The sequence below is a fragment of the Helianthus annuus genome, chromosome 16, assembly GCF_002127325.2.
Source record: "Helianthus annuus cultivar XRQ/B chromosome 16, HanXRQr2.0-SUNRISE, whole genome shotgun sequence".
Lineage (NCBI taxonomy): Eukaryota > Viridiplantae > Streptophyta > Magnoliopsida > Asterales > Asteraceae > Helianthus > Helianthus annuus.
In genome coordinates this window covers 163,969,533-163,996,992 of record NC_035448.2, presented here as the reverse complement: position 1 = coordinate 163,996,992, position 27,460 = coordinate 163,969,533, and the positions used below count along the sequence as shown (strand labels likewise).

Genomic DNA, 27,460 nt, shown 5'->3' with positions numbered 1-27,460 from the left:
TTTATGGAGGTCTTCGTGACGTTATCCTTCGGGAAGCCCATAGTTCCCGATATTCCGTTCATCCTGGTGCTGATAAGATGTACCAGGACTTGAAGGCGAATTTCTGGTGGATAGGCTTGAAGAAGTCTATATCCACCTATGTAGCAAAGTGCTTGACTTGTGCGCAAGTAAAAGCTGAGCATCAAAAGCCGTCAGGCTTGCTACAACAGCCTAAACTTCCCGATTGGAAGTGGGAGATGGTAACGATGGATTTCATCACCAAGTTACCAAAGACAAAGAAGGGAAACGATACAATATGGGTGATAGTTGATAGACTGACCAAGTCAGCACATTTCCTACCCATAAAGGAGACTCATAGCTCCGATATATTAGCCCAGTTGTTTGTAGACAAGATTGTAGCCCTTCATGGCGTGCCTGTGTCTATTATCTCTGATAGAGATACCAGGTACACGTCACACTTTTGGAAAAGCTTCCAGCAATCCTTGGGCACGCAGCTAAACTTCAGTATGGCTTACCACCCTCAGACAGATGGACAGAGTGAGCGTACAATCCAAACACTGGAAGACATGCTCCGTGCATGTGCAATCGACTTAGGTGGCAGTTGGGATAACCACCTACCATTAGTCGAATTCTCCTATAACAACAGTTACCATACGAGTATTAAGGCTGCACCTTTTGAAGCTCTATATGGTAGAAAGTGTAGAACGCCCGTTTGTTGGACAGAAGTTGGAGATGTCCAGATGACAGGACCTGATATAATATTTGAAACAACGGACAACATTGTCCAAATTCGCGATCGATTGAAAGCTGCCCGAGATAGGCAGAAAAGCTACGCAGATTTGAAGCGTAAGCCTTTCAATTTCGAGGTAGGCGACAAAGTATTACTTAAGGTATCACCCTGGAAAGGGGTGATGCGATTCGGTAAGAAAGGCAAACTGAGCCCGAGATATATTGGACCTTTTGAGGTAATCGAACGTGTCGGATCGGTTGCCTATAAATTAAACTTACAGAAAAAGCTCAGTGGTATCCACAATGTGTTCCACATCTGTAACCTGAAGAAGTGTTTCGCTGACTAATCACTGGTTATACCGCATACAGATGTACACATTGACGAGAGCTTATAATTCGTTGACAAACCTGTGTCGATCGAGGATCGACAGGTCAAGAAACTTCGCAGGAAGTATATACCTATTGTGAAGGTGAAATGGGATGCCCGTAGAGGTCCCGAGTACACGTGGGAGGTAGAGTCCACGATGAAAGAGAAGTACCCTCATCTATTCCAATAAATCTCGAGGTCACGATTTCTTTTAAGGGGGTGAGGATGTAACACCTCGAAATTTTTCGTCCAATAATGTATTGACACGTGTCTTGAGTTTACACGTGGTGTTAAATACTGAATAAAGGCCTAAAGTTGACAAACATTGAAAGTATGTAAATTCGAGGGTTAAAAATGTCAACGAGGGATAAATACACTGTACAGTAACCCTAAATAATGCTCGTACCTTCAAACGGATAAATCATGGATCGTACGGAACGAAATACGGAAGAAAGTGAGAGATTACAAACTACAGGGGTTAATTGTGTCAACATGTTTAAGTTATACCTTTGAGTGACCCTTTAACATACCCGAGGCTTTGTAACAGTAAACTACGCTCACTAGAATATACGATATAAATTTCGCGAAGTTCCGTTTTAAAATGAGAAAGTTATGATCAATTTCGTATGAGAGGGGTTAGAAGCGTTAACAATGAAAGTTAGGGCTTTTCGGATAGTGATTAAACTAACCAGGGACCTAACGATGCGGGTAAAAGTCGCGAGGCCCTTATTCGTAAATAAACGAGGCCCAAAACGAGGACCTAACGAAATGGCCACGACCTAAGCGCGGAGTGTAGGCGTACACTCGTCAGTGCATAAATAGTTGGTGTGGTGTGTCTATTGATCTTTAACTCGGTACGTCCGGGCTACTGAACGCATAAGGAACATGTAACTCGTTCACAAGATTATAAATTTAAATAATTCTCCCAGGTTATAAAGAGTTTGTGCCTTGTGCATTCAAATCAATTTTTATTAAACCTTTTACAAAAAAAGTGTCGGTTGAATGTATTTACCAGTGTAAACTGACGTATTTTCCCAAAAAGATTAAATGCAGGTACTAAGCGTAATTGGTTGGATATTTCTCCTTAGCATCAATAAAGAGTCTCGCAAGCTTAAGATGCCTACGTCTGTTGAACAATACTTATATTTTTATTTTGATCCCCTGTGGATTATATTTCGACGATTGTGATACTTGGATATTACATTCAATAGTTGAAATATATTTATCTTTATGCTTCCGCTGTGCATTTATATATTGTGTGGTTTGACTATATTGTTGCCAACTACGTCACGGTAATCCCCCACCGGGCCCACCGGTGAAACACGTGGAAATCGGGGTGTGACAGTGTGCCTCCTTCAATAAGAGTTCACGAAGGTCCTCATGGTTTAGTACCCAAACGCTATCGAGATTGTAAAGAATACCGTCGGATTTGGACGCAACTTTGTTTTCAGTGCCGCACTTCATCTCGTTGTACATATTATCCTCATTAAAGGATAAGTATTGCGCTTCACGAACACGATCTCGAAGGTTGTTTCGAATTTGGAAACAATAGATACTCTTTACATGAGTTTTACGACTAAGAGCGTCGGCCACGACGTTCGCCTTTCCTAGATGGTAGCGAATCTTTCCGCCGTAGTCGTTGAGCAACTCAACCCATCAGCGTTGATGCATGTTGAACTCTTTTTGGTTAAAGATGTGCTGAAGGCTCTTATGGTCGGTGAAGACCACACACATAATACCATAATGGTAGTGTCTCCATATCTTTAATGCAAAAAAAAAACCACACTAAGCGTAAGCGATAACCTTTTCTCGTTGCATAAGCACATAACCGAGACTTTGGTTTGATGCATCACAATATACAATGAAATCTTCGTTACCATTGGGAAGAGCGAGAATAGGAGCATTGCAAAGCATGTCCTTGAGCGTTTGAAAAGACTCATCTTATTCGGGACCCCAAACAAAAGGTTTATCTTTTTGAGTCAAAGAAGTGAGAGGAACGGTGATCTTCAAAAGGTTGGAAATGAATTGATGGTAATAACCTGCCAATCCAAGAAACGAACGAATTTTGGACAGAGATTTCGGCGCTATCCAGTTCTTGATAGCTTCGATTTTAGTGGGATCAACGTGAATGCCTTTCTCGTTCACAACGTGACCAAGAGATTGAACTTCTTTTAGCCAAAATTCAAACTTGGAAAATTTGGCGTAAATTTGTTCGGTTCGTAGGAGTTCGAGGATTAGACGCAAGTGTCTCTCATACTCGTCTTGGGTTTTGGAGTAAATAATAATATCGTCTGTGAAAACGATCATGAAAGTGTCCATGTAAGGCTTACACACCCGGTTCATCAAATCCATGAAGACTTCGGGTGCGTTGGTCAAACCGAAAGGCATGACCACGAACTCGTAGTGACCGTATCTAATACGAAATGCGGTTTTTGGAATATCTTCTTCGAGGACTCGAAGTTGATGATAACCAGAACGAAGGTCGATTTTGGAAAAAACACACTGCGCCTTGGAGTTCAACGAAGAGATCTTCGATGCGAGGAAGAGGATAACGGTTCTTGACAGTGAGCTTGTTGAGTTCGTGGTAGTCGATGCACATGCGAAATGATCCATCTTTCTTTTTGACAAAGAGGACCACAACGCCCCAAGGAGGAGTACTAGGGCGTATAGAGTCTTTATCAAGTAATTTTTGAAGTTGGCTCGCTAGCTCTTAGATTTCTGAGGGTGCGAGATAGTAAGGGGATTTTCCAATAGGTGTAGAGCAAGGAATGAGGTCAATGCAGAAGTCAACAGAAGGAGGAGGACCAAGTAGGTCTTCGGGAAAAACATCGGGGAAGTCGCAAACGACAGGAACATCACTCACGATTTTTCCTTTATCCTTCTATTTCATAATGTGTGCAAGAAAAGCAAAGTACTCTTTACGCAAGTATTTGTTCGCTTGAGTACATGATATGAGCTTGAGGCTTTTTGAAGGCTTATCACCGTAGACGTGTAATGAATCATTAGAGGGAAGAGGAAGACGAAAAAACTTCTCGAAACAAACAACTTCAGCACGGATTCTTAGAAGCGAATCCACGCCTACTATGATGTCAAAACTACTTAATTGCACAGGTATGAGATCAATCGAGAACTTGTGAGCGTTGAGGTTAAGAGAACAATTAAGGAGGACAGAATCGATGGTTATAGATTTATCGTTAGCAACTTCGACAGAGAAAGATTTTGGCAACTTGGAGCATCTAAACATAAGCAATTGTTCAAATTCAATGGAACAATTAAGGAGGACATAATCGATGGTTATAGATTTATCGTAAGCAACTTCAACAGAGAAAGATTTTGGCAACTTGGAGCGTCTAAACATAAGCAATTGTTCAATTTCAATGGATACAAAACTTTTATCAGCACTAGTATCAAATAAGCAAGAAGCATATACATCATTTACGAGAAACGTACCATTTATGACGTCATTGTTGTTCTGTGCCTGAGCGACACTAATGACGAAAGCTCGTCCACGAGGAGCTTACTGCTGCGCTTGATTGTTGCGTTGAGGATAGGCATTGCTCAGGTGGTTTAGGTCGCCACGTTTGTAGCAGGTGCGACCATTGTTTCGCTGGTGGCTGGTTGTGGTTATTGTTTTGGACTGGTGGTTGGGTTTGGTTTCCTTGTGGCTTTTTTCCATTTCAGCATTGGGTGTTAAAGTGCCCAAACCTATTGCACGAGGTGCAAAGACGGCTTGGTGTGTGGGCTGAGTGGTGATAGGTGCAAGTCACACACTTAAGATGAGTCCTAGTGTATGATCATTTAGCTCGTTCAGGATTTTAGGCTATGGCGAGTTGTTGTTGTTGTTGTGGAGGGTTTCGCGGAGTAACAACCGCACAGTTTCGGTTTGAAGCCTTCCACTTCTTACCATTGGTGTGGGGTTTGGTTGTAGATTTGGATGGTTCAGTGATTGGTTTGGTGGTGGCTTGGTGAACCATTTTGGTAGAACCCTTTGTTTCATAGCTTCCATCCAAAATTCGGTTATGGTTGAATTTTGCGGCCAAACGGAAGGTATCTTCGAGGGTTTTGGGTTGGGCGGATTCGAGAAAGTAGGAAATAGAGGATGGTAGGGCTCGGATGTACTTGGCGATGACCTTTTCGGTGGTGTAGACTTGGCCAGTGCAAAGGGCGCTAAGTTGGTTGAACCTAGTGGTGAGACTGGTATTATCACTCCCGACTTGCTTGATATTCCAAAACTCATTTTCGAGTTGTTAGAGCTTGTGGGGAGGACAAAACTCGTCCTTCATTAGCTTTTTGAGCTCGGTCCAAGTCAACACGTAGGCTGCATCGTCACCACACGCATTACGCTCGGTCATCCACCAATCGAGTGCCCTCGATGGGAAAACGTCGGTGGCGTTGGTGGTGCGAAGAAGTTTTGGGACACCCACTGTGACAGAAGGTGACTCCAATGGTATCGAACCATTGGAGCATCTTCGTCGCTCCTTCTTCGCCTGTAAACGACATCGAGCTACACAAGTTGAACCGTTTAAACATGAAGTTTGACTTGGGTGGGTCAACTTTGGTTTCAACCGAGGCATGAGGGGATTCGCCGTTGTTGGGGGTTTGGATTCTACTAACAATATCCGGAATAACCTAGGCCATTTGCTTGGCCATGAACTTTGTCATCCCATTCTTGGACCTTGTGTCGGAGTTGGACTTGGAGCTTCTCTTGGAGTTTGAGAGATGGTTGGAAGACTTCTAAAAGACAGGAATAGGGGAAAGGATGAGACTTGATCATAATGTGTTTAGAAAAACATTGTTTGTTTGCATGAATAAGCATAAGGTATTTCACATAACACGTAAATTTTACAGAGTTAGCACAGGTGTAAATTTAGTGTGTTTTCGAGTATTAAAATTGTTTTTGATTGCAAGTAATGTGCGCTGATATGCAACATATAAATTATATCAAATAAGGTATAAAAACAACCTTTTTTAGTACTAATGTTGGAAAAAGTGTGTTTCTTTGTATACTTTTGATTTTCAGGATTAAAAGAGATTAAATGTACAAACGGAACAAATTAACGGTAAAAAAACAGCATTAATACAAAGAAAGAGAAGTTGATACACCATACTGACCCCCCGAGCTTCACCCCAAGACCAAAAACAACAAAACAGAAGCCAAGCACGGGTCATGCCAGCCGAGCATGGGGTCGTGCCCCACCAAAGATAACATGAAGAAAAAGACAAACAAAAGTAGACAAGGGACACGGGGCCGTGTCTCATGGACACGGGTCATGGTCAACTCTCAGATTTGAAAATCTAGGATCGTACAGCAAGTACGAGGGCCATGGGGCCGTGCCGTTGAAACATGAGGCCGTGTGAGCATCTGGACTGACAAGAGCATTAAATGAAAACAGAGAAGGAGAAGGGCACGGGGCCGGGCCTACCAAGCATGGGGTCATGTAAACCTATTATTTTAAGTTATAAATAGAGGTTCTTGGTTCACTTGCAACTCATCCCTTAGCAAACCATTTCTCTCACATCTGCCAAAACTCCATTACCACAATACCACCTTCATCCACCACATTCATTCATCATCCATCCTTAGAGTGGGTGTAGTAATCTTGGGATCAAAGATTGATCGTAAGAGTTTTTGTCAAACAAAGGCCATGCTTAGCTAATCTCTTACATCACTTGGTGAAGACAAATCATTTATGTATTACTTTTGATTTCCAAGCTTTGGTAACTTTTTAATTTGATATGTATTACTGACTTTAATAACTAGTTTTTTATATTGAAAGTGAACTTTATTCTATCATCTTTTAATGTTTTGTTGATTCTCTCATTCATGTCTTTACGGTCTCTATAAATCACGCTAACTGCTTGGAAGGGGGTTAGTAGGGTGGTTTAGGTAAAGTTCTTGCCTCGTTCAGTGTATAGATCTTGCGAGGACTTGATTCAAGCTTATTAGGACTTCCTTTGAGGTAGATAGCATCAAATTGGTGGAAGTAAAAACGGCTTGAATCCCTTATAAATAAACTACTATTAAAACTTTAAACCGACCATGCGGGACTGTATCTCTGCTAACTCAGGCCAATATGGCCATGGGTAGCGTTGCCTCCAAAAGAGGGACATGCCACATTTTGCATTTATAACTTATTTAATTATCTTTAAATAATCCGGCCTTGCGGGACTGTATCCCTACGGACTCAGACTAATATGGCTGATGGTAGCGTTGCCTCCATAAGAGGGACCTGCCACTATTACAAAGATAATCTCTTAAACACCCCAAAGTGCGGAAATCATCAAAGGATACATAAATGATGAGTTAGAACCAAGTGATTCTATCTTGTCAATTTGTTCTTTTATTTATTTATTTAGTTTCTTTATTTACTTATCAAAAATCATTACTCAAAATTTAGTTATATTAGACGTTGACAATATTCCGGTATTAAACTCTCTTGTGTCCTTGGACGACCTCGGTATCTTACCATCACTATACTATGCCAACGATGGGTGCACTTGCCCTAGCATGTTGTAGAGAGTCATAGTGTTATATCGTGTTTTATAAATTTAAAACTTGGTAAAAGAGTAAAAAGGTACTTAAAAGTATAGCAAAAATTCGTACACACTAGCAAACATGTCGTGTTTTTGGCGCCGTTTTCGGGGACACAAGGATTTTAAGAAAGTTTAAAATCGACGGCCTAATCATTTTTACGCCTTTCTAGTTTTTCTATTTAGGTTTTTCTTCTTTTTCTCCTATTTTTCTACTTTCTGCAGGAATAACATGGGATCGTGTTTGATCAACACGAGGCCGTGTCAGACCTATAGTATCTGGGAAGAGCTGTTTTCTTGTTACCGGAATAACCACACGGGGTCTTGTTATAGGAGCACGGGGCCGTGTCAACCCTCCAGTATCTGGGAACTTGAAAACAGAAACTTTTTCAACACAGCACAGGGTCGTGCCTATATTGACACATGGCCATGCTACCCTTCTGATTAGCCATTTTATTTGTGTTTTTGTTCGCAGAAAGTCAGGCAACTCTGTAAAATTCACTGGAAGTACAACCTGGTGCGTAACCTTCGCCTCTGACAAAGACATAAAAGTGCCACTCGACGAACCTGAGCGCTTTTTAAGAAAAAGACTTCAAGCTAAAAACCGACAAAAAGCCTCAACCCAAAAGCTCCCCATGGCGGATCAACGCACTCTCATGGATCACCTACGGCCTACAGTCGGTAATCTTGGAGTCGCTATTAACCCTCCTAATATCGATGCCAATAACTTTGAACTTCAACCACACCTAATCCAGATGCTCCAAAATTATGCCACCTTTCATGGCCTACCCGATGAAGATCCTCATTTACATATTACCAACTTTTTGGAAATATGCGACACATTCCGGATCAACGGAGCCTCCAACGATGCTATCCGGCTCTGTATGTTCCTCTTTTCCCTCAAAGACTGAGCAAAAGCCTGGCTAAACACCTCCCAAGTGGGTCCTTGCATACTTGGGATGAACTTGCCCAAAAATTTCTCTACAAATACTTCCCTCCTGTTAAAACCGCCAAACTCATGACCGAGATTAATTCTTACTCTTAAGACAATGGGGAGTCTTTGTACGAGACATGGGAAAAGTTCAAGGAGTTAATAAGGAAATGCCTACATCATGGTCTCGAACGTTGGCAACAAGTGCCCATTTTCTACAATGGACTCTTACCATACACAAGGCAAATCCTTGATTCCAACTCCAGGGGACTCCTTGGGAATCGGCGCCCCGGGGAAATTTATAACCAAATTGAAGAAATTGCTCAAAATAGTTTTCAATGACACACTCCTAGGGGTTCAAAATCCATATCCCCAGGCGCCCATAAAGTGGATGAAACCACTTCTTTACAAGCTCAAATTAAAGCCTTAACTTGAAAAATAAAGAAACTTAAATTAAATAAAACGGTTTCGGTTATGGCTTGTAAAGGATGTGGCAGACCGCAAGAAAACTGGAGTTGTATGAAAGATTTAGAAAATCAAACAGAAGTGGTAAATTAGCATAGTAACCGTCCACAACCCCCGAAAGCCGCAAGTAACTCATTCACCTCCGAGTGGCGAAATCACCTCAACTTTAGTTGGAGGGAATCGGGAGGTAATAACCAACAAAATCAAAATCAACGATCTAACATTCAACAACAACCTTGAAATGAGCAACAAGGTTTCCAACCACAATAAGGTGGAAGAGAAAGACTTGAAGATCTCATCACTCGTCTTTTCTCCGAATCCGAAAAAAGGTATTCAGAGAGGTTCCTACAAACCGAGGCCGAAATTGGGAACCAATGGGCTAGCATGCAAAATATTGAACAACAAGTAAGCCAACTCGTCCAAAATTTCTCCGAAAGACCACAAGGAGTGTTGCCTAGTAATACCGAACCAAACCCGAAAGCCCTAGTAAACGTTATCAACTTAAGAAACCGGAAGGTATGACCCGATGATGAACCAACACCACCCCAAACCACAAACACACCCATCACCCATAATCAAAAATACTCAACCCCAAAATAACAAACCAACCAAACTGCCATCGGTCCCTTACCCTGATCGTTTACTATTGCAAAAGACCGACGAGCAATTCACCAAGTTTGTCAGCTTACTTAAAATCAATCTTCCTTTCGTGGAAGTCCTCAGGTAAATGCCAAAATACTCCAAATTTATGAGAGACTTTCTCACTCACAAAAGGAAGATTGAGTCAACCCAACAAGTCAACTTGAGTGAAGAATGCTTGGTGGCACTCCTCAACAAACTCCCCCAAAAGAAGATTGATCCCGGAAGCTTTACCATTCCTTGGTCCATTCGAGGTTCACCAATAAGCAACGCGCTTGCTGACCTAGGGGCTAGCACTAACCTAATGCCCGCTTCCATGTTCGACCGACTCGGATTAGGAAAGCCACGTCCTACAAGGATGAGCATACAACTTGTGGATAAGTCGGTAAAATACCCTCAAGGTGTCAGGGAAAATCTCTTGATCAAGGTTGGGGAATTCGTTTTCCCGGCCGACTTTGTAATCATAGATATAGAGGAAGACACCGAGATCCGACTCATATTAGGAAGGCCATTCCTTGCCACCGCACGGGCCATGCGGGATATGAGTGATGGAAGGTTAACATTGAGGGTAGGTAACAAGGAAATGAAGTTTGAAGTAGGACAACGCGTGGTGGAGGACCCGGTCAAGTACATCAAAGCATTAGACTTGAGCCTAGACTACGCCCTCAGCCAGTGCAAGTTGGGATGCGAGTCATCCCGACCGGGTAACATTTGACCGGCTTTAGGACTAGCCAAGGACCCTTATAAACGTGGCGCACCATGGAGGCATTCCCTGGACTATCCATTAATAAAGTAGTTTTAATCTTAGTGTAACTTTTAAGCTTTTATTTTTGAGTTTTCTTTTGGTAGGAATAAAATACGCTCAAAAGGAGGATAAGAATGGCCAAAGGAAGTTGAAACAACACCTCATGCACGAAAACAGATGTCTCCCGACTCAAAATCTTCAAACCAGTAAGTGCAACACGGGGCCGTGTGGGGTAAGCACGCCCTCGTGCCTCAAGTCTGCAACAAAAATTTTGATTCTGGAACCTTCAGACGAGGTCGTGTCCCATAGGCACGCCCCCGTGTTTGTCTTCTGGAAATTTCATTACTGGCACTTTTGACACGAGGCCGTGTCTCCCACACATGCCCCCGTGTCAAGTGTCTGATTTTTGAAAAATTTGTTGTTTTTAACCCACATTTACACATTTAATCAAATCTAACCAATTTTGGACACATTGAGGACAATGTGTAATTTAAGTGTGGGGGGGGGGTGTGGACTTGAATTTGTTTGTCCTAAAACAAGCCTTACACAAAACTCTACTTGTAACCGCTAAAACACCCCAAATCTTTTTCAAAATTAATTTCTTTTAGATTATTTTGTCTTGTTTATAGTTTAAGTTAAGAAAACCAAAATCTAAAAATTCAAGTTTTTACAAAATTATAAACCGTGATAAAGTATAACCATAAAAGAAAATTTCATACAAGGGCATGATAAATTTTTAAAATTTGATTGTATATATATTTTCACATTTTTACCTTTTTCCCACAAAATTGTGAGTTTTGAGCCTTTACCGAGCATTCGATTTCATATCCTTACTAAATGCTTATTTTTCATTTCTTGTGTGAATAGCCCGTATGGTTCTTACGAATCTAGAACTTGACAAGATAATACATTCCCGATCCTCACAGACTAATCAAAGTAACTATATGATTGAGGCATTAGGACCATAACCCATTTTTCTTTTTCAACTATATTTTCTATTTTATCTCCCCACAAAAACTTCCTTTAGTCAACCCCTTTGAGCTAAACCTTTCATTTCAAAACCCACAAAATATCATCACCCAAACACCATCTTTTACTTTTACACCCCTTTATTTTAGTAAAATTCGGTTCTTTTGAAAATACGCAAAAGCACGTGACTTTATATTCAAAAAAAAAAAAAAAAAAAAAAAAAACCCTAGTTGCTTGAAACAAAAAAGCAAATTTAATGCTTACAAGCATTTAGTTGTTACCTAAGTCACAAATAATTTTCAAAAGAAAACCGACATTTTATGCCTTCAGCAACTTTTCAAGTAAAACTACCCTACCCTTAACCAAAAGCCAACCCATTCAAAGTCCTCTTGATATTCACAAGGATTAAGTTAAAAAGGAGGAGGTTTGATTGCTTGTCAAGCATATGGTAGGAGTATGTCCCATACCAGGACCGAGGGTTTCACTTATACATCTTCAGCCGAGTGTTGAGTGACCACTTGTGAGGTATGTGAACGTATATATAGCTAAATGAAATTTTAAAAGATAAGTTATGCCCAAAAATATTTATTTTTCTGAAAACGTATTAAAATAAATCATGTCAAATAGGATTGTAAATAAAATAAAAATAAGAATAAAAAGAAATTGGATCCGGACACTCTATAAACAAGACCTGAAAACTTCTCTTCAACCTATTCCATTTGGGTGTGTAAGCAATACTAAAGAGTTTTGCTTGAGGACAAGTAAAGATTCAAGTATGGGGGTATTTAATATGCACCAAATGTGACATATAAATTATATCAAATAAGGTATAAAATCAACCTTTTTAGTACTAATGTTGGAAAAAATGCGTTGCTTTGTATACTTTTGATTTTCGGGATTAAAAGAGCTTCAATGTACAAAAGGAACAAATTAACGGCAAAAAAAGACAGACATGAATACAAAGAAAGGGATGTTGATACACCATACTGACCTTTCGAACTTCACCCCAAGACCAAAAACAACAAAAAAGAAGCTAAGCATGGGTCGTGCCTATCGGACATAGGGTCGTGCCCCACCAAAGATTCCATGAAGAAAAAGACAAACAAAAGCAGACAAGGGACACGGGGACGTGTCTCATGGACATGGGCTGTTGTCAACTCTCATATTTGCAAATCTGTGATCGTACAGCAAGTACAAGGGTCACGGGGCCGTGCCATTTAAACACGAGCCCATGTGAGCATCTGGACTGACAAGAGCATTAAAAGAAGACAGAGTAGGAGAAGGGCATGGGGTCGGGCCTACCTGGCAAGGGGCCATGTAAACCTACTGTTTTCAGCTATAAATAGAGGTGCTTGGTTTACTTACAACTCATCCCTTGGCAAACCACTTCTCTCACACCTGCCACCACTCCACTACTATAATACCACCGTCATCCACCACATTCATTCATCATCCATCCTTAGAATGGGCGTAGTAGTCTCGGGATCAAATATTGATCGTAAGAGTTTTTGTCAAACAAAGGCCATACTTAGCTAATCTCTTACATCACTTGGTGAAGACAAATCATATATGTATTACTTTTGATTTCCAGGCTTTGGTAACTTTTTAATTTGGTATGTATTAATGATTTTAATAACTAATTTCTTTTATATTGAAAGTGAACTTTATTCTACGATCTCTTAATGTTTTGTTAATTCACTCATTCGTATCTTTACGGTCTATACAAATCATGTTAACTGCTTGGAAGGGGGATAGAAGGGTGGTTTGAGTAAAGTTCTTGCCTCGTTCAGTGTATAGATCCTGCAAGGACTTGATTCAAGCTTATTAGGACTTCCTTTGAGGTAGATAGCATCAAATCGGGGGAAGTAAGAACAGCTTGAATCCCTTATAAATAAGCTACTATTAAAACTTTAAACTGGCCATGTGGGACTGTATCCCTGCTATCTCAAGCCAATATGGCCGAAGGTAACGTTGCCTACAAAAGAAGGACATGCCACATTTTGCATTAATAACTTATTTAATTATCTTTCAATAATCCATGCGGGACTGTATCCCTGCTGACTCAGACCAATATGGTTGAGGGTAGCTTTGCCTCCAAAAGATGGACATGCCACTATAACTAAGATAATCTTTTAAAAAGCCCAAAGTGCAGAAATCATCAAAGGATACATAAATGATGAGTCGGAACCAAGTGATTCTATCTTGTCTATTTGTTCTTTTATTTATTTATTTATTTAGTTTCCTTATTTACTTACCAAATTCTTTACTCAAAATTTGGTTAGATTAGACGTCGATGATATTCTGGTATTAAAAGCTCTTGTGTCCTTGGACGACCTCGGTATCTTACCATCACTATACTACGCCAACAATGGTTGCACTTGCCTTAGTGTGTTGTAGAGAATGAAAGAGTTATATTGTGTTTTATAAATTTAAAACATGATAAAAGAGTAAAAACGGTACTTAAAAATATAGCAAAAATGCGTACACACGCGCAACCACGTCATGCAATTTGTGCTTCAGCTTTGAAACAAATGAAGTATCAAGTATAAAAACACATTAAAATGGATATGACATAAAAGAGATTCAATGTAAAACTGGGAGTGTCTCGGAACAAAACTAAGACTATCCCAAAGTGATCGAATGTTCTTTCGACATGTTTTGGCCTAATAGGTAGAATACTCTCACCGAGGAGCAGTTAACGACATTCACCCTTCCAGTTACTACATGTCCCTAGTCGATCGAAAATTTGAGACTTTGGCGGGATTGAAAATCGAGAAGTGGGACTAGTTGTCAAGATGTGGGTTTCACCCCTTACTTGGCAACATCGTATCCTAAGAGTGGTTAGTACTCACCGAACGGGTTAAGGAAGTAAATCCTGACTTATTAGTAAGAGTTCACTAGAGTCTGGATGGGTAATTTTCCATCAAGATGTGGATTTCACTCCTAACTTGATGGCGTAATTTCGTGAAAAATGGAATACGTGGAATGAGGGACTTCACCAAAAGGTGTGGGTTCTCACGCCCACTTTTGGTGAAAATCATCATGTTTGTGAAATGTGAGTGTCTTCATGTGTGTATTGTGTTAGCCTTAGAAAAAGGCATATATAATTTAAGACAAAAGAAGAGGTAAGAAACAAAATAGGAAGAATGTAAGTATTTTAATCATGAGAATTCAAGAATGGTCAAGTTTGGTACTTTAACTATAGACTAAGTCAAATCATTATTTGCACGTATAACAAGTGTCGGTTTGCAAGTAAACACGTATTTTATGATTGATTGTAAGTATAACATGTATGTATATAGCATGAATTTCATTGCGATCAAAGTCTCGAATTACAAAATTGGAAATGGTATACGAACATGATACGAATACAAATTTCCATAAATACAAATACGAGTACACTTTCTGAATAAGGAAAGTACAAAAAATGTAAAGCGTTACAGAGGTCCCTCATGCTATGCTATTATGGCGGGAAAATGCCTTGCTAGTCTTGAGATCCTTCAAAGTAAAACCAACTGGTCAAACTTAATTGACACCTTATTGTCGCGTGTAAATTTACGAACAGACAAAGGGTTTTGAATTGTTCATTGTTCCTTAGTGACATAAGATGACACTCCTGTGTCAAAATTCCATGGATGACCCAAATAGTTTTCTTGCATGTTCTTTAAAGGTGGGCCAAGGTCAGTTGGGCTCAAGGCTTTGTAAGCTGATCAGTTGGGCTAGTTGCAAAGCATGTTGGCCAAATGGGCCTGTTGTGCATTTGGTCCAGACGACGAGTTCCATTGATTGGGCCACTTGTTTGGAGCGTTGGGTTATCCAGCTAGTTGAGTAGGGTACGGACAAGGTGGGATCTTCTAGCTAGTCACCGTTAAAAAAAACGAGTTTAGAGGAGGACCTAATGATAGACCATATCCCCACCACTATTGCCGCCATTGTTTCGGTTTCCCTTCCAACGACCACGACCGCACCCACAACATGGTTGTGATTGGTCTGGGTTGTGTGTAGGTTGTGGTGCAGGCTGATGCGGGGTTGAGCGTGAGGGGGGGTAGATGTGAGCAACACTGGGGAAGCATTGAGGGATGTCAAGCATTGTGATTCCCTCTTCATAACGTCTCTAGCAAGATCCCACGAGGGGGCATTGTTAATTAATTAAGACAACCACCACCATGTATTCGGGTGGTAGACCATGAGCAAGTTTAAGAACCAGACGACTTTTCCGGTACGAGTTGATAAAAAAATTCAATTGTTCACTGATTTCCTTGAGTTTTGTACAATATTCTTCCAAAGAAGAACATGAGTATAACTTAAGGTTCGTGAACACGTGTTCGAGCGTGGCAGCACGAGTTTTGTACAATATTCTTCCAAAGAAGAACATGAGTATAACCCAAGCGGCTCTAGTAGTAGTGTCGGTTCCTAGTATACTGACGAGAAGATCGTCGGATAGTGTTCCATAATCCATTGCAGAACTATGGAGTCGATTTTGGCCCATGAGTCAAAATCTGGATCCGTTTCTGTGAGAGGATATGTTCCATCGATGTGGTGAAGGACTTCGTTTCCTTTTGGGTGAAGCATGAAAAGCTTAAACCAATAGGAGTACGTGACCTTAGATGCGTCAAGAGCTCGAACCTTGTGTTATTTGCTGGTGACCGAATGCATCGGATGAAGGGGTTTGGCCCTACCCTGGTCACCAGAGGATGACTGTTTATCATCGCTTTTGCCGTCGACCATGGTAAATCAAAGCAGAAAACACGGTGGTGGGTGTTAGGGTTTACACGTTGTGGCTTTGATTGCATAAACGTGTGTGATATTCGGGATGGTTTCTATATATCATATATAACATGAAGAACTCATTACATAGGGATATACAATCGTAATATATACATATAACATATACACATATACCTAAACTAAAAACATTTGTAATCTATACTACAGATATGGAAACAGATATATCTAAACTAAAAACAATCGTAATCTATACATAAAACATATATACACATATACGTGCTAACATATTGTGTTGCTATTATTGTAAGCTGAAGGTTGTGGGGGGCATGGGTTGGGTCATGAATCACCACGTAGGAACATTAATGGATTGCTACACAATTCCCTTGCCTCATCCACCATGGTTGGCATGGATTAAACCATGGCAACCATAGGCCTCCTTTCCTTTTTCAATAATTACTTTTCCTTTTCACAAAAATAAGTTAAAATACGAGAATAGTGGTTTTGGGTCATGATCACACCCTTAGAGTAGTGGTTTTGAATGATAGATTAGAAGTGAGTGACATGACGCTGATGTGAAGGATCATAGTGACTATAAGAGTCATGACCACACCCTATTACCTTATTATTAGTGTTAGTGATACTATAACTAGTATTATTTTTTTTTGCTATTATGTTACTAATATTATTAGTATGGTTACGTCTTGGTATACATTTAATTAAATCTATTTAATATGGGGTATCAAGAATAGTTTAGTTGTCAACAAGTATATTTTGTAATCTAGTATTAAGAACTCAAAATCCCTTTCATAAACCCACATTTTTGTTGGATCAATTAACTTATAATCATTTGAAACTAGGGTTTAAATTGCATGTGTTGAAGACAAAGGAAAGTTCAAAATATTCTTTATTGTTTTATATTTTCTTTCTCCATCTTAAAAAGTCTGAAGTTGCTCTCTCATTTCTTTCTTGTTTTATATTCTTTCTCCATCTTGAAAAGTCTGAAGTTGCTATCTCATTATTATTATTATTACCACCATCACTACCGCTATTTACTATTACCTGTATGATTACAGTGGTTTGTAGTGTGGACGTTAGAGGCCATCACGCTACTAACACCCACATACTTGACATGATCATTAACGAACTATGTGCCATGATGGTAGGTGGCAAAAACATTCATGAAAGTATCGAGGGTGGTTACCATAGTGCTATTCAACACCCCAATGTGAGCAAAGGAGATAATGATAGCACTAGTCGTCGTTGTTGACATCTTGTCAACATGAAGAGGCGCATATCTTATTGTGACTTTTTACGTGAAGTGAAATATTTATATATAATCTTAATATTGAAAAGGATGAATCTCGCAAGGAATTTATAGATGTTGACTACAATCTTAAAGAAGCTTCAAAGACAATGCAAGAGGTCACAAAAGACTGTTAAAAAAGATAACGGAAACACACGAAGAAAAGAACAAATACAAAGAAAATGATAACATCATTTATGTCCATATAACAAGTATGGAAATATCAAAGGTGACAATGGGGAAATTTATCAAGGTACAGAAACAAAAATAACTCATCAAGTAAAACTCTTTACTCCTAGAACTCGAGGGTGAGTTCTTTATTTGAATTGTTAGTTTTATTATTATCTCAACTAAGTCTAGAATTTTAGTTATTTTGGTTTCGATTTTATGTTTCATGAAATCCTCTAGTTAATTAATATGTAAATAATGATTTGGTTTTGAATTGTTGGTTTTATTATTATCTCAACTAAGTATAGTCTATATGATAACAATATTTCTTTTATTTGGGTTTTATCTAAACAAACGTGTGCGGCCTGTGACTACAGGATGTTGGAGGGGCCTTTTTGAGAAAACTAGTTTCAGAAGAAAGAAAAGTTCTCAAAACAACAGTTTGTATATGAGGTAATCCGAGATCATATTACATATATTATATGGTCTGGTATCCCTTAATGCCAACAGGTTGCTTACAACAATTTGATTCTAAATGAAGCATTATGGTATAGTGCAATCCTAAATGCATTACATTGGGACTTTATTGTACTTGTCACCTATGTATTTCATAAACCCCAATTACTAGAAGTTTTGCTTATTATCCTATCGAACAGTTATAAAGTCTCCAATGAAGAAGAAGTTGATCATGGGGACTAAGATTTCCCTATATGTCGCTTTTTTCCTTTAGGACTTTTGGGATTTTCTTTGTGCAACCCAATCATATGTGGAAAATTAAGCAAAGCATGAGAACCACGATGCTTAAAAGCTGCTCGATCATACGCCAAGGCGGCTTCTTCGGGTGTGTCATAGGTCCCTAGCCACAATCTTTTACCTTTCTTCTCTGGGTTCCTCATCTCTGCAGTGAACTTCCCCCATCGTCGCCATCTTACACCTCTGTAACTTCTGTTAGGCAATAAGGATACTTTTTTAGCTTGAATCCCATCCCCATTACTAGGAAGGCTATCCTTCACTGTAAGCGGAGCTTCATCGCCAATTGGAATGACTTGCCCGCTCGAGAAATCCAGTTTTAGAGGTTTGTTTGCAGTTTTCTCGGTTCTTTTGTCGATGGCTGTGAGATTAGACAAGGTGGCAGGAGATAACTGAGGTTGTGGTTCTGTGCAAATTGCTGGAATGTCTATGAATTCATCTAAATTGGTGTTTTGAAACATTTGCTGAGTGTTATTTTGAGTATGAGATGAATTTCCACATTCATGGTTTCCCATATCAACTAAAAAATCATATGCGTCGAAATCATCTAGATTTGGTAAATGTTCAGGTGGATCATCTACTGTATTTGGAGACATGAGGCTAGAGCTAAAAAAGTCGGTTGAATTTGATGAACTGAATTCCATAGAAAAGTTGGAGTTATTTTCGATGTTTAGGGATGCTTCGTAAGAGGCCTGGAGAAAACTCCAATCATTGATATCAAAGATTGAAAATGAAAAGCTATCATGGTTTTGGTAATTATTAGCAAAAACCTCTAAATTATCATCAAGAAGATGGTTTTGAATGGATTCAAGGGGGGAAAGGGTGACACTCGCTTGTGTAAGCATTTTTACTTGTGTCTAGGATACGAGAAGATAGGGTGAGAGTGGAAGTGCTTGAAAGATGAGAAAAACTATTTTCTATTCGCAGTTTTATAAAGGCCACATCATTCCATTGTTGACCATATAGTTAGTAAGTCTACTTTTCGGTCAATAAGATATACATCGTATGATATTGACAAGCAAAATAAGATTTTTTGTAAGGTAACACATATTAGGGGTAGGGGTGGTCATCACTCATCACTCATTACTCACTCACAACTTCCAATCAACTTCCGTCATGTCATCAAGTATTATTCCATCACTAGTAGTGATGAATATTAGTGGAAATGCACATCACTCACCACACACCCATCTCCATTTAAAAATAACTCACCACTCAAACAGCTAAAACGCGTGATAAATTCAACGCGTTATAACTTTCACGCGTGAAACTATTTGGTGGCGGCAGTGTTTTGTTGATGAGAACGAGTGATGGGGGTGGTATAACGGACCACCTCGGGTCCCCTTACAACTGCATTTGCATATTGAAGTTCTAATAATTACAAAATGTTCTAGTGATCACAGCTATATTTTTGTATACTGTTCAGATTATCAAAAGATAAAAATAAAAAAAATGACGTTGTTACAACCCTAAAATTATTTCACAAACTGTATCCAAGCCAAATCCAAACGAATTAATTTGTGACATTGTAGAAAGGAATGGTGGTGATGTCTACGAACATTTATATAGGTGTCAGATTTGATTGTGTAATGAATATGGGTTGGATCTCATGGATATATAAGGTTTGCAATGGATTCATCTAACTTAAGTGTGGTAATTATGTGATTTCGGGTTGGTTTGAGATTGATTAATCGAACACGATTATATATTCATCTATATCAAATACATTTGTTTTAACCTAGAGATGGGCATATCGGGTTTTTTTTGTACCTGGAACCGTTTCCTACCGGACCCGGTTCTTGTTATAGTGTAGGGGATCTGGTTCTTGTAGGAACCGGGTCCAGTTCCTAACCGGGTTTAGAGCTTGAATACTGGAACCGATAGTAATCGATCCCGGGAAGGGTTGGAACTGGGTTCTCTGAAGAACCGGTTCCACCGGGTATGTCTTAAAAATCGCTGAAATGATACTGTGTAACCGATTCTTAAAAAAATTCCTTACATTTATCAAAATACTACAATTTAAAAAAAACATACAAACATATTGAAGCCGGTTTATTTCTTTGACCGTTTACTTGTCAATGTCGTGGAGGCGTCCATTTGACTTGCGGCTCGCTTTGGTGGTGCCACTTCGGTACAATCGTCTTCCGAATCATTAGTTTGTACTTCTTGGTTGCATTGAGCCTTTTGCGAGCCGTCACTCATTTCCACCAAATCCCAATTGCACCATACATCCATATTGCGATTATGTGTGAGTGTCCCAACGACATATGGAGCGGATTGAGGAGCCATTTTGACAGAAGGAGAGTTGGTGGTTTGGGAATTCTTGGTTGCCATAGTATCAAATGAATAAAGTAGAAGAATAATTAAGAAGTAGATGAATATGGTGTGAGGAATCGATTCTCTGGTAACTATTTATACTTACTAGAATCGATTCCAACGGCTAGGAATCGATTCCAACGGTAATAAGTAGGGCTGTAAACGAACACGAACAAGGCCATGTTCGTGTTCGTTCGTTAAGAAAATTAACATGTTGACGAACTATTCACGAACTCATATCGAACATAAGTTTGTGTTCGTGTTCGTTCATTAAGCAAATTCAGTTGTTCACGAACAGTTCGTGAACACTGGTCTCGAACACAAACGAATGAAAGCGAATAAAAACGAACGCAAACGAACATTTAACTTGAAAATAAAACATAAAAACATTGTCATCCTAAAACATTTGATATAATTAGTTAAATACAACCATCAAATGATAAATCAAAATACAAGAAATCTACTACACCACCAAACGATGAATCAAGTTTAACTAACTTAGACATAATTAACCCCAAAAATGTCTTAGAATTCCAAATGTTAGCTAACTTAGAAAAAAATATGGTTTGAAGTTTTTAATATGTTTAGATAAAAGGTTTATTATTTATTGTTTTTTTAATATAAACAAACGAACATGAACGAACGTAACCGAACATGTTACTGAACGTTCACGAACGCAATTAAACGAACGAGACCTATGTTTCTGTTCGTTCGCTAAGCTAACCGAACGAAATTTTTTGTTCGTGTTCCTTCGTTAAGCTAATCGGACGAACATAAACGAACTTCCCGCCGAACGATTCACGAACTGTTCGCTGAACGTTCGGTTCGTTTACAGCCCTAGTAATAAGCATTAAGTGGGGAGTTTGCAACGGCTAGAAATCGATTCCAACGGCTATGAATAGATTCCAACGGTAATAAAATCAATAAACGCAAGAATTTAATGCACCGGGTTATTTTTTTATACGGAGGAACCGGTTCTGGGTAGGAACCGGATACGACCCTATTTTTTTATAAAATGTGGAACCGGGTAAGAACCAACGGGTTTTTTGAACCCGGAACCGGTTCTTCTATACAGCAGGTAGAAACTGGAACCGGTTCCAGGTAGGTTCTACCGGGTCGGGTTTGGAACTGGGTATTATGCCCATCTCTTTTTTAACCTGGATAACACATTGAAAATGAGTTGTGATCAATGGGTAGCACTAGATTGTAAACGGATTAAATGGGCCTGTAGAAATTATGCACTTATGTATTGCTTATTTTAATTCTAGTACAACGTCTCAAACACTGTTAGGTGGTAGGGGCGCCCATCACTCATCACTCATCACTCACTCACAACTTCCAATCAAATTTCGTCATATCATCAAGCATTATTCCATAACTAGTGATGGATTTTAGTGGAAATGCCCATCACTTCTGATGGAACTCCATCACTCACAATCTTTTTTTATTTTTAAATTCTAAATTAACAATAAAACAATAAATTTATAAATTATAAATTTCATTTAAATTAAAAACAATATTTCTAGAAATATTTTAGACTACAATAAAAATAAAAACATACACAAAGAAAATCTACTTCTCGTCCGAATCAGGAAATTCAAAACCTAAAGAACCTACAAGTTCAATTAAATCATATCTCAACCGAAAATGAATTTCTTCATCATGCAAGTCTTGTTGGATATTTTCGGGAACGGAAACTTGTGTAGGAGGATCTGGCACCCAATCCGGAGATATTGCACGTCCGTCTTCTTTTATTAACATATTGTGCAATATGATACATGCATATACCATGCTATGTATTGTTTTCTTATTCATCGCACGAAACGATCGGCTTAGTATGCCCCATCTACCCTTTAAAACACCAACTGTCCTCTCAACATCTTTTCTTGCCGATTCTTGCAACCTTTTGAACACCTTTTCTTTAGCCTCGACAGGAAATGAAGGAGCTTTCACAAAAACAGACCATGATGGGTAGATACCATCCACAAGAAGAAAGCCTCGTCTGTTATATCTTCCATTAACATAGAATGGACAGATGGGTGCGCTACCATCCGTTACGGTTTGAAACAACGGTGACGTGTGCAAAACATTGATGTCGTTGTTTGAACCTGGAACACCAAAATATGAATGCCAAAACCATAAATCATTCGACGTCACCGCTTCAAGTATGGTGGTTGGTCTTGTGACGTCACCCCTAACATACGCCCCTCGCAACTCTCTTGTACAATTTCTTAATTCGATATGTGTACAATCGATGCTACCGAGCATCCCTGGAAAATGCCATCTAGCCTCATGTGCGGTGTAAATACGAGAGATGTCGTGTCTCGTCGGTTTATGTAAAAACTCTTTACCATACAATTTAATGATCGCGTTATAAAAAAATTGTAGACATTCACGTGAAGTTCTGTCCGACATAGCTAAGTATTTATCAAATTGATCGGGAGGGTTACCTGTTGCTAGTTGGCGAATGGCGGATATGCATTTTTGTATCGGCTTGAAACTTCGTTTGCCCCTCCCGTCGTAACGTTCTTGAAACCATTCTTCAGTTGTTTCGATGTCTCCAACAATCTTTAAAAATAAATCTTTTGGTAAATGAAACCGATCTCTAAATGTTTCAGCTCGAACTTGCTTCAAGTTCGTTATACACCGTCTCGAAAAATTCAAGCGTCTCGTTGTCGGAAGACGTTTGGCTGTCGTTATCGTTGTCCATCAGAAACGTCGAAGCCGTAGGAAAATCCATTTGTGAAATATGTAGAATGTGTGATATATGTTTGTTTTTTGGTGTGGGTGAAATGGTATAAAAGTTTAAGGTATCTCACATTTGTTGTCTTTACAGTTCTCATTTTTATGTTATTCTCCGACAATTGAATATCTCCATATACTTCATGAATTAAATCTTGCATATGTTTGATTGTTCTGGTCATGCTTACAAGGTGTTGGATGAAATGCATGTACTTTATTTTGATGTTATTTTGTTACTTTATGCGTACTAAATCAAGTATATGCTATATTTGAAACCTTTATGTTATAAATTTAGTGTGTTAATATTCATCCACATTTCTCCTCTATCTTTTTCTATATATATATATATGATTAGGATCCGTTAGGAACCACCCTTTATTGTGAGAACCGCAAGAACCAGTGTGAACACATGGCAAAATTGTAATTATGTGATATTTATTACAAAACACGCGCCCCTCTTCTCACCACTCTGTTCAAGATCTACAACTTTTAATTATTAGGGTTTCATTCATCAGATCAGATTGTTGTATACATTGATGACGATGGCCGACGACGTTCACGTAACTCACCGGAGTTCACGGCGGCGACATCCGGGCACGGTGTTTCCGACGGCATTCACAATGAACAACCCACCATTTACACCCTCTACATGGCATCCTTTGATTCATCACGTGTCGATCCTCACACATCTGATGTTCCTCCTCATACGTTCTCTGATAATCCACCTCATACATCTGATGCTGACATTGTTGGTCCATCTTCTGATAATACAGTTGATAGTCACAAGATACCTACAAATACAGAACATCAAGAGTTGCAATTCATTCGATTTGTGACTAAAGGTATTATGTTGACTATAAATGATGTATATACTTTGTAAATCATTATATTTACTGTAAATGATGTTGTATTAAATTATATGCACATGTGCATTATATTTATTGTAAATTATATTGTATTAAGTTATATGCACATGTGCATTATGTTGAAAGTTAGACTATATCGTTGATGTATGTATTATGAACAAGTGCCTTATGGATAATTATCCAATTATGTACAGAATGGCAATAAACAAAGGGTCTTGGGTGGCGGATAACTACAAAAAATAGGGGAGGTGACTGTGTGAGATTGGCAATGGAAGAACAAGCCGACAATCGGGGAGGCATGGGTGGAGTATATGCAGCTTTTGGCACTGCTAAAAGACACCTGAATGAAGACGGGTCAATATGGGTGGGGTTGGCACTCGAAAAAATAAGTCAACTTTCAATGTTAAACCTGTTAGATAGGATTTATGTGTCACAAGCGGGGACCCGTCGAGTGGCTTTCTAATGACCTGGAACGGCTGGGCTACACCTAAAGCCAATATGTTAGCATGGAAAGGCGTCAAGGCAGGTTACCGACAAAGACAGAGTTGTAAAAAAAGGGGAATTCATATCAGCAACACATTGTGCCCAGGTTGCGGATACGAGCAAGAAACTGTTGAACACATCCTCATTCCTTGTTTGATGTCGAAAACGCTATGGTGGATGGTCGGATCATGGCTGGAAGTAAAAGATTTACATTCTTACTCAACAGAGGTAGATATTCTCTTTTTTTCCTGGAAGCTGGATATTTCTAAAAGGAAGAAAAAGGCAGTCAACTGCATAGTGATGGTTACATTATGGATCATATGGTCGAGCAGAAATGAGAAGGTATTCAAAGTTGTGCAGTGTTCAAATGCTATAAGACAAGAATAAGTCAATGAGTGTACTCTGTTATGGATGAAAGTCATAGCCAAAATGGAGAATTTAGTAACTGAAGATTGGTACACCAGTGGTTTGAATGTAATAGAAAAATAGGAGTTTATATGTTTATTGTAAGCGCACTTCTCTAGTTCATATCTAAAGTTATGGTTTGAATATATGGCATCTTGTAATGTTCAAAAAAAATGCCATTATATATAAAATGATAATGCTCGTGTGCATTATGTTGACAATTACATTATGCACACGTGCATTATATTGATAATTACATTATGTATACATTTGAAAAATATAGGATGATAAGGGTGATGCAGACGAGAGAAGATTTCAAAAACTATTCGAGAGACATACGAGAGACGTACATCTATTTATTGGTGAACCTGATTCAGAAGTTATATTACATACAATGAAACCCCAATTTGCCAACCTCGAAGACTTTTATTTTGATTATGTTATAGTTGATAACGAGCTACAATCGTTCTTAGATGTTCAACCAGACGTCGTAAATCGACCAACCCAAATTTATGTTTCTTGAATTAACTATTTATGATGATAAACAAATTCCAATCAGTATTCATTTTGATTCTGCTTTTTTTAGTTGTCATGATGTGGATTATTAAATTTACGTTTTGATTATGTTTTTTAGTTGTTTTCATGTGCATTACCAAACTTAATGTATTGACAGAAAGATGCACAAGTGCATACATGTTTTTCAGTTTAACTTAACATGGTTATTTGATACGGAAAAAAAGATGCACATGCGCAATATACGTGTTCTAATAATGCTCATGTGCACCCATACATATATTTTAACAACATGCAAGCACCGCTTTGATACGTATATATATCGCTTTAATATACATAATACATCCTTTGATATACATAATACATCGACATATGACTACTATTTTGAATAATGCACATGTGCATCCATACATAATTTATCCTATACAACTACTGTCAATCAAATATACCCACACCACATCAGTGAGCCACTTACTACTGCCCAAACGAAAAAAAAAAGAAAAAAACAAACACTACGAGTTTCATGTCCTTGAATCACCCACAAATAACATCCATAACATCATGTTGTCTGTTCCTTTTTCTAGTTGTTGAGCACACCCCAGCATTCCTATTGCTTCAACGCCTCTTCGTCTAACATCTGCTTAACTCTTTCATCTGTCTAACATCTGCTTAACTCTTTCATCTGTTAATCCATGTATTTTTTTTCCATCGATGATCTACAATGAGCATGTGTATCAACATTAATTTATGATCAACATATATGATATGCACACGTGCATCATTATATACATGTGCATAAACATTAAATACCTTAATAACCTATGTTGACAAATTATGCACATGTGCATATTAACATATTTTGTCAATCTATGCACATGTGCATAACTATATATCACACAATTATACCTTATTAACATATTCCAAGATGAAATACACGTTCGCATAACTGTATATCACACCAAAAAAACACCTAAATAAAACAAAATACCGATTACAAATCATTGATGCATAGGTGAGACTAATATTCAAAGTCATATGCATCAACATTATCTACCTTGTTAACCTATTATTGCAAACTATGCACACGTGCATATTAACCTATTATAACAATTTATGCACATGTGCATAACTATATAGATCACAAATTTAGTTTATTATCCTGTTATGTGTAATCATATTCTGTCAAGCTATGCACATGTGCGTAACTATATATCACACAATTATACCTAATCAACATGTTCTGTGTAAGCCTGTTCTGTTAGAAAATATGCACATGTGCATATCTATATAGATCACAACATTACCTTATTATCTTGTTCCGTGTAAGCATATTCTGTCAAAATATGCACATGTGCATAACTATAGCTATGTGCATGTGCATTAACATGACATAACTTATCAACAGTTATAATTCAGTAAAAAAAACCGTAACACTTACCAAATCAAATTTCGTGTTGCCCATCATATCTAGCATTATTCACATAACATTAATCAGCAAGAAAAACTACATGAACAAACACATAACTACCACATTACATATAGTTCTATCACAACATTCGCCCCTGTTCACTAAAAAAATCATATATATAACACAATTTTCAATAATGCATATATGAAACAGATATGAAATGACTGCTTAAGTGTCATAATCACATAATAACATATCTGAATCGATGATTAAGAGTTGTATTGTCATATACGACTACAAAACAAAGTGTATGAACTTACAAATTCACAGAACGGTGCAACAACGAATCGTGATTCCGTTAGACGACATATGTTCTTCAAATTATCTCTATTTGTACAACAA

General features: G+C 38.6%; 2 protein-coding genes and 1 non-coding gene across 3 annotated transcripts; 1 reads left to right on the top strand and 2 right to left on the bottom strand.

The window, feature by feature from the left end:
- Positions 1–8,639: 8,639 nt before the first annotated feature.
- Positions 8,640–8,746, bottom strand: LOC118488749. The gene has a single exon (XR_004885284.1). It is a non-coding gene; the product is annotated as a small nucleolar RNA R71 (small nucleolar RNA).
- Positions 8,747–9,771: 1,025 nt separating this feature from the next.
- LOC110919978 lies at positions 9,772–10,377 on the top strand. The gene has a single exon (XM_022164224.1). It carries the CDS (start codon positions 9,772–9,774, stop codon positions 10,375–10,377), a length of 606 nt encoding a protein of 201 aa, XP_022019916.1.
- Positions 10,378–18,270: 7,893 nt separating this feature from the next.
- LOC110919977 (ethylene-responsive transcription factor 5) lies at positions 18,271–19,170 on the bottom strand. The gene has a single exon (XM_022164223.1). It carries the CDS (start codon positions 19,168–19,170, stop codon positions 18,271–18,273), a length of 900 nt encoding a protein of 299 aa, XP_022019915.1.
- Positions 19,171–27,460: the final 8,290 nt, after the last annotated feature.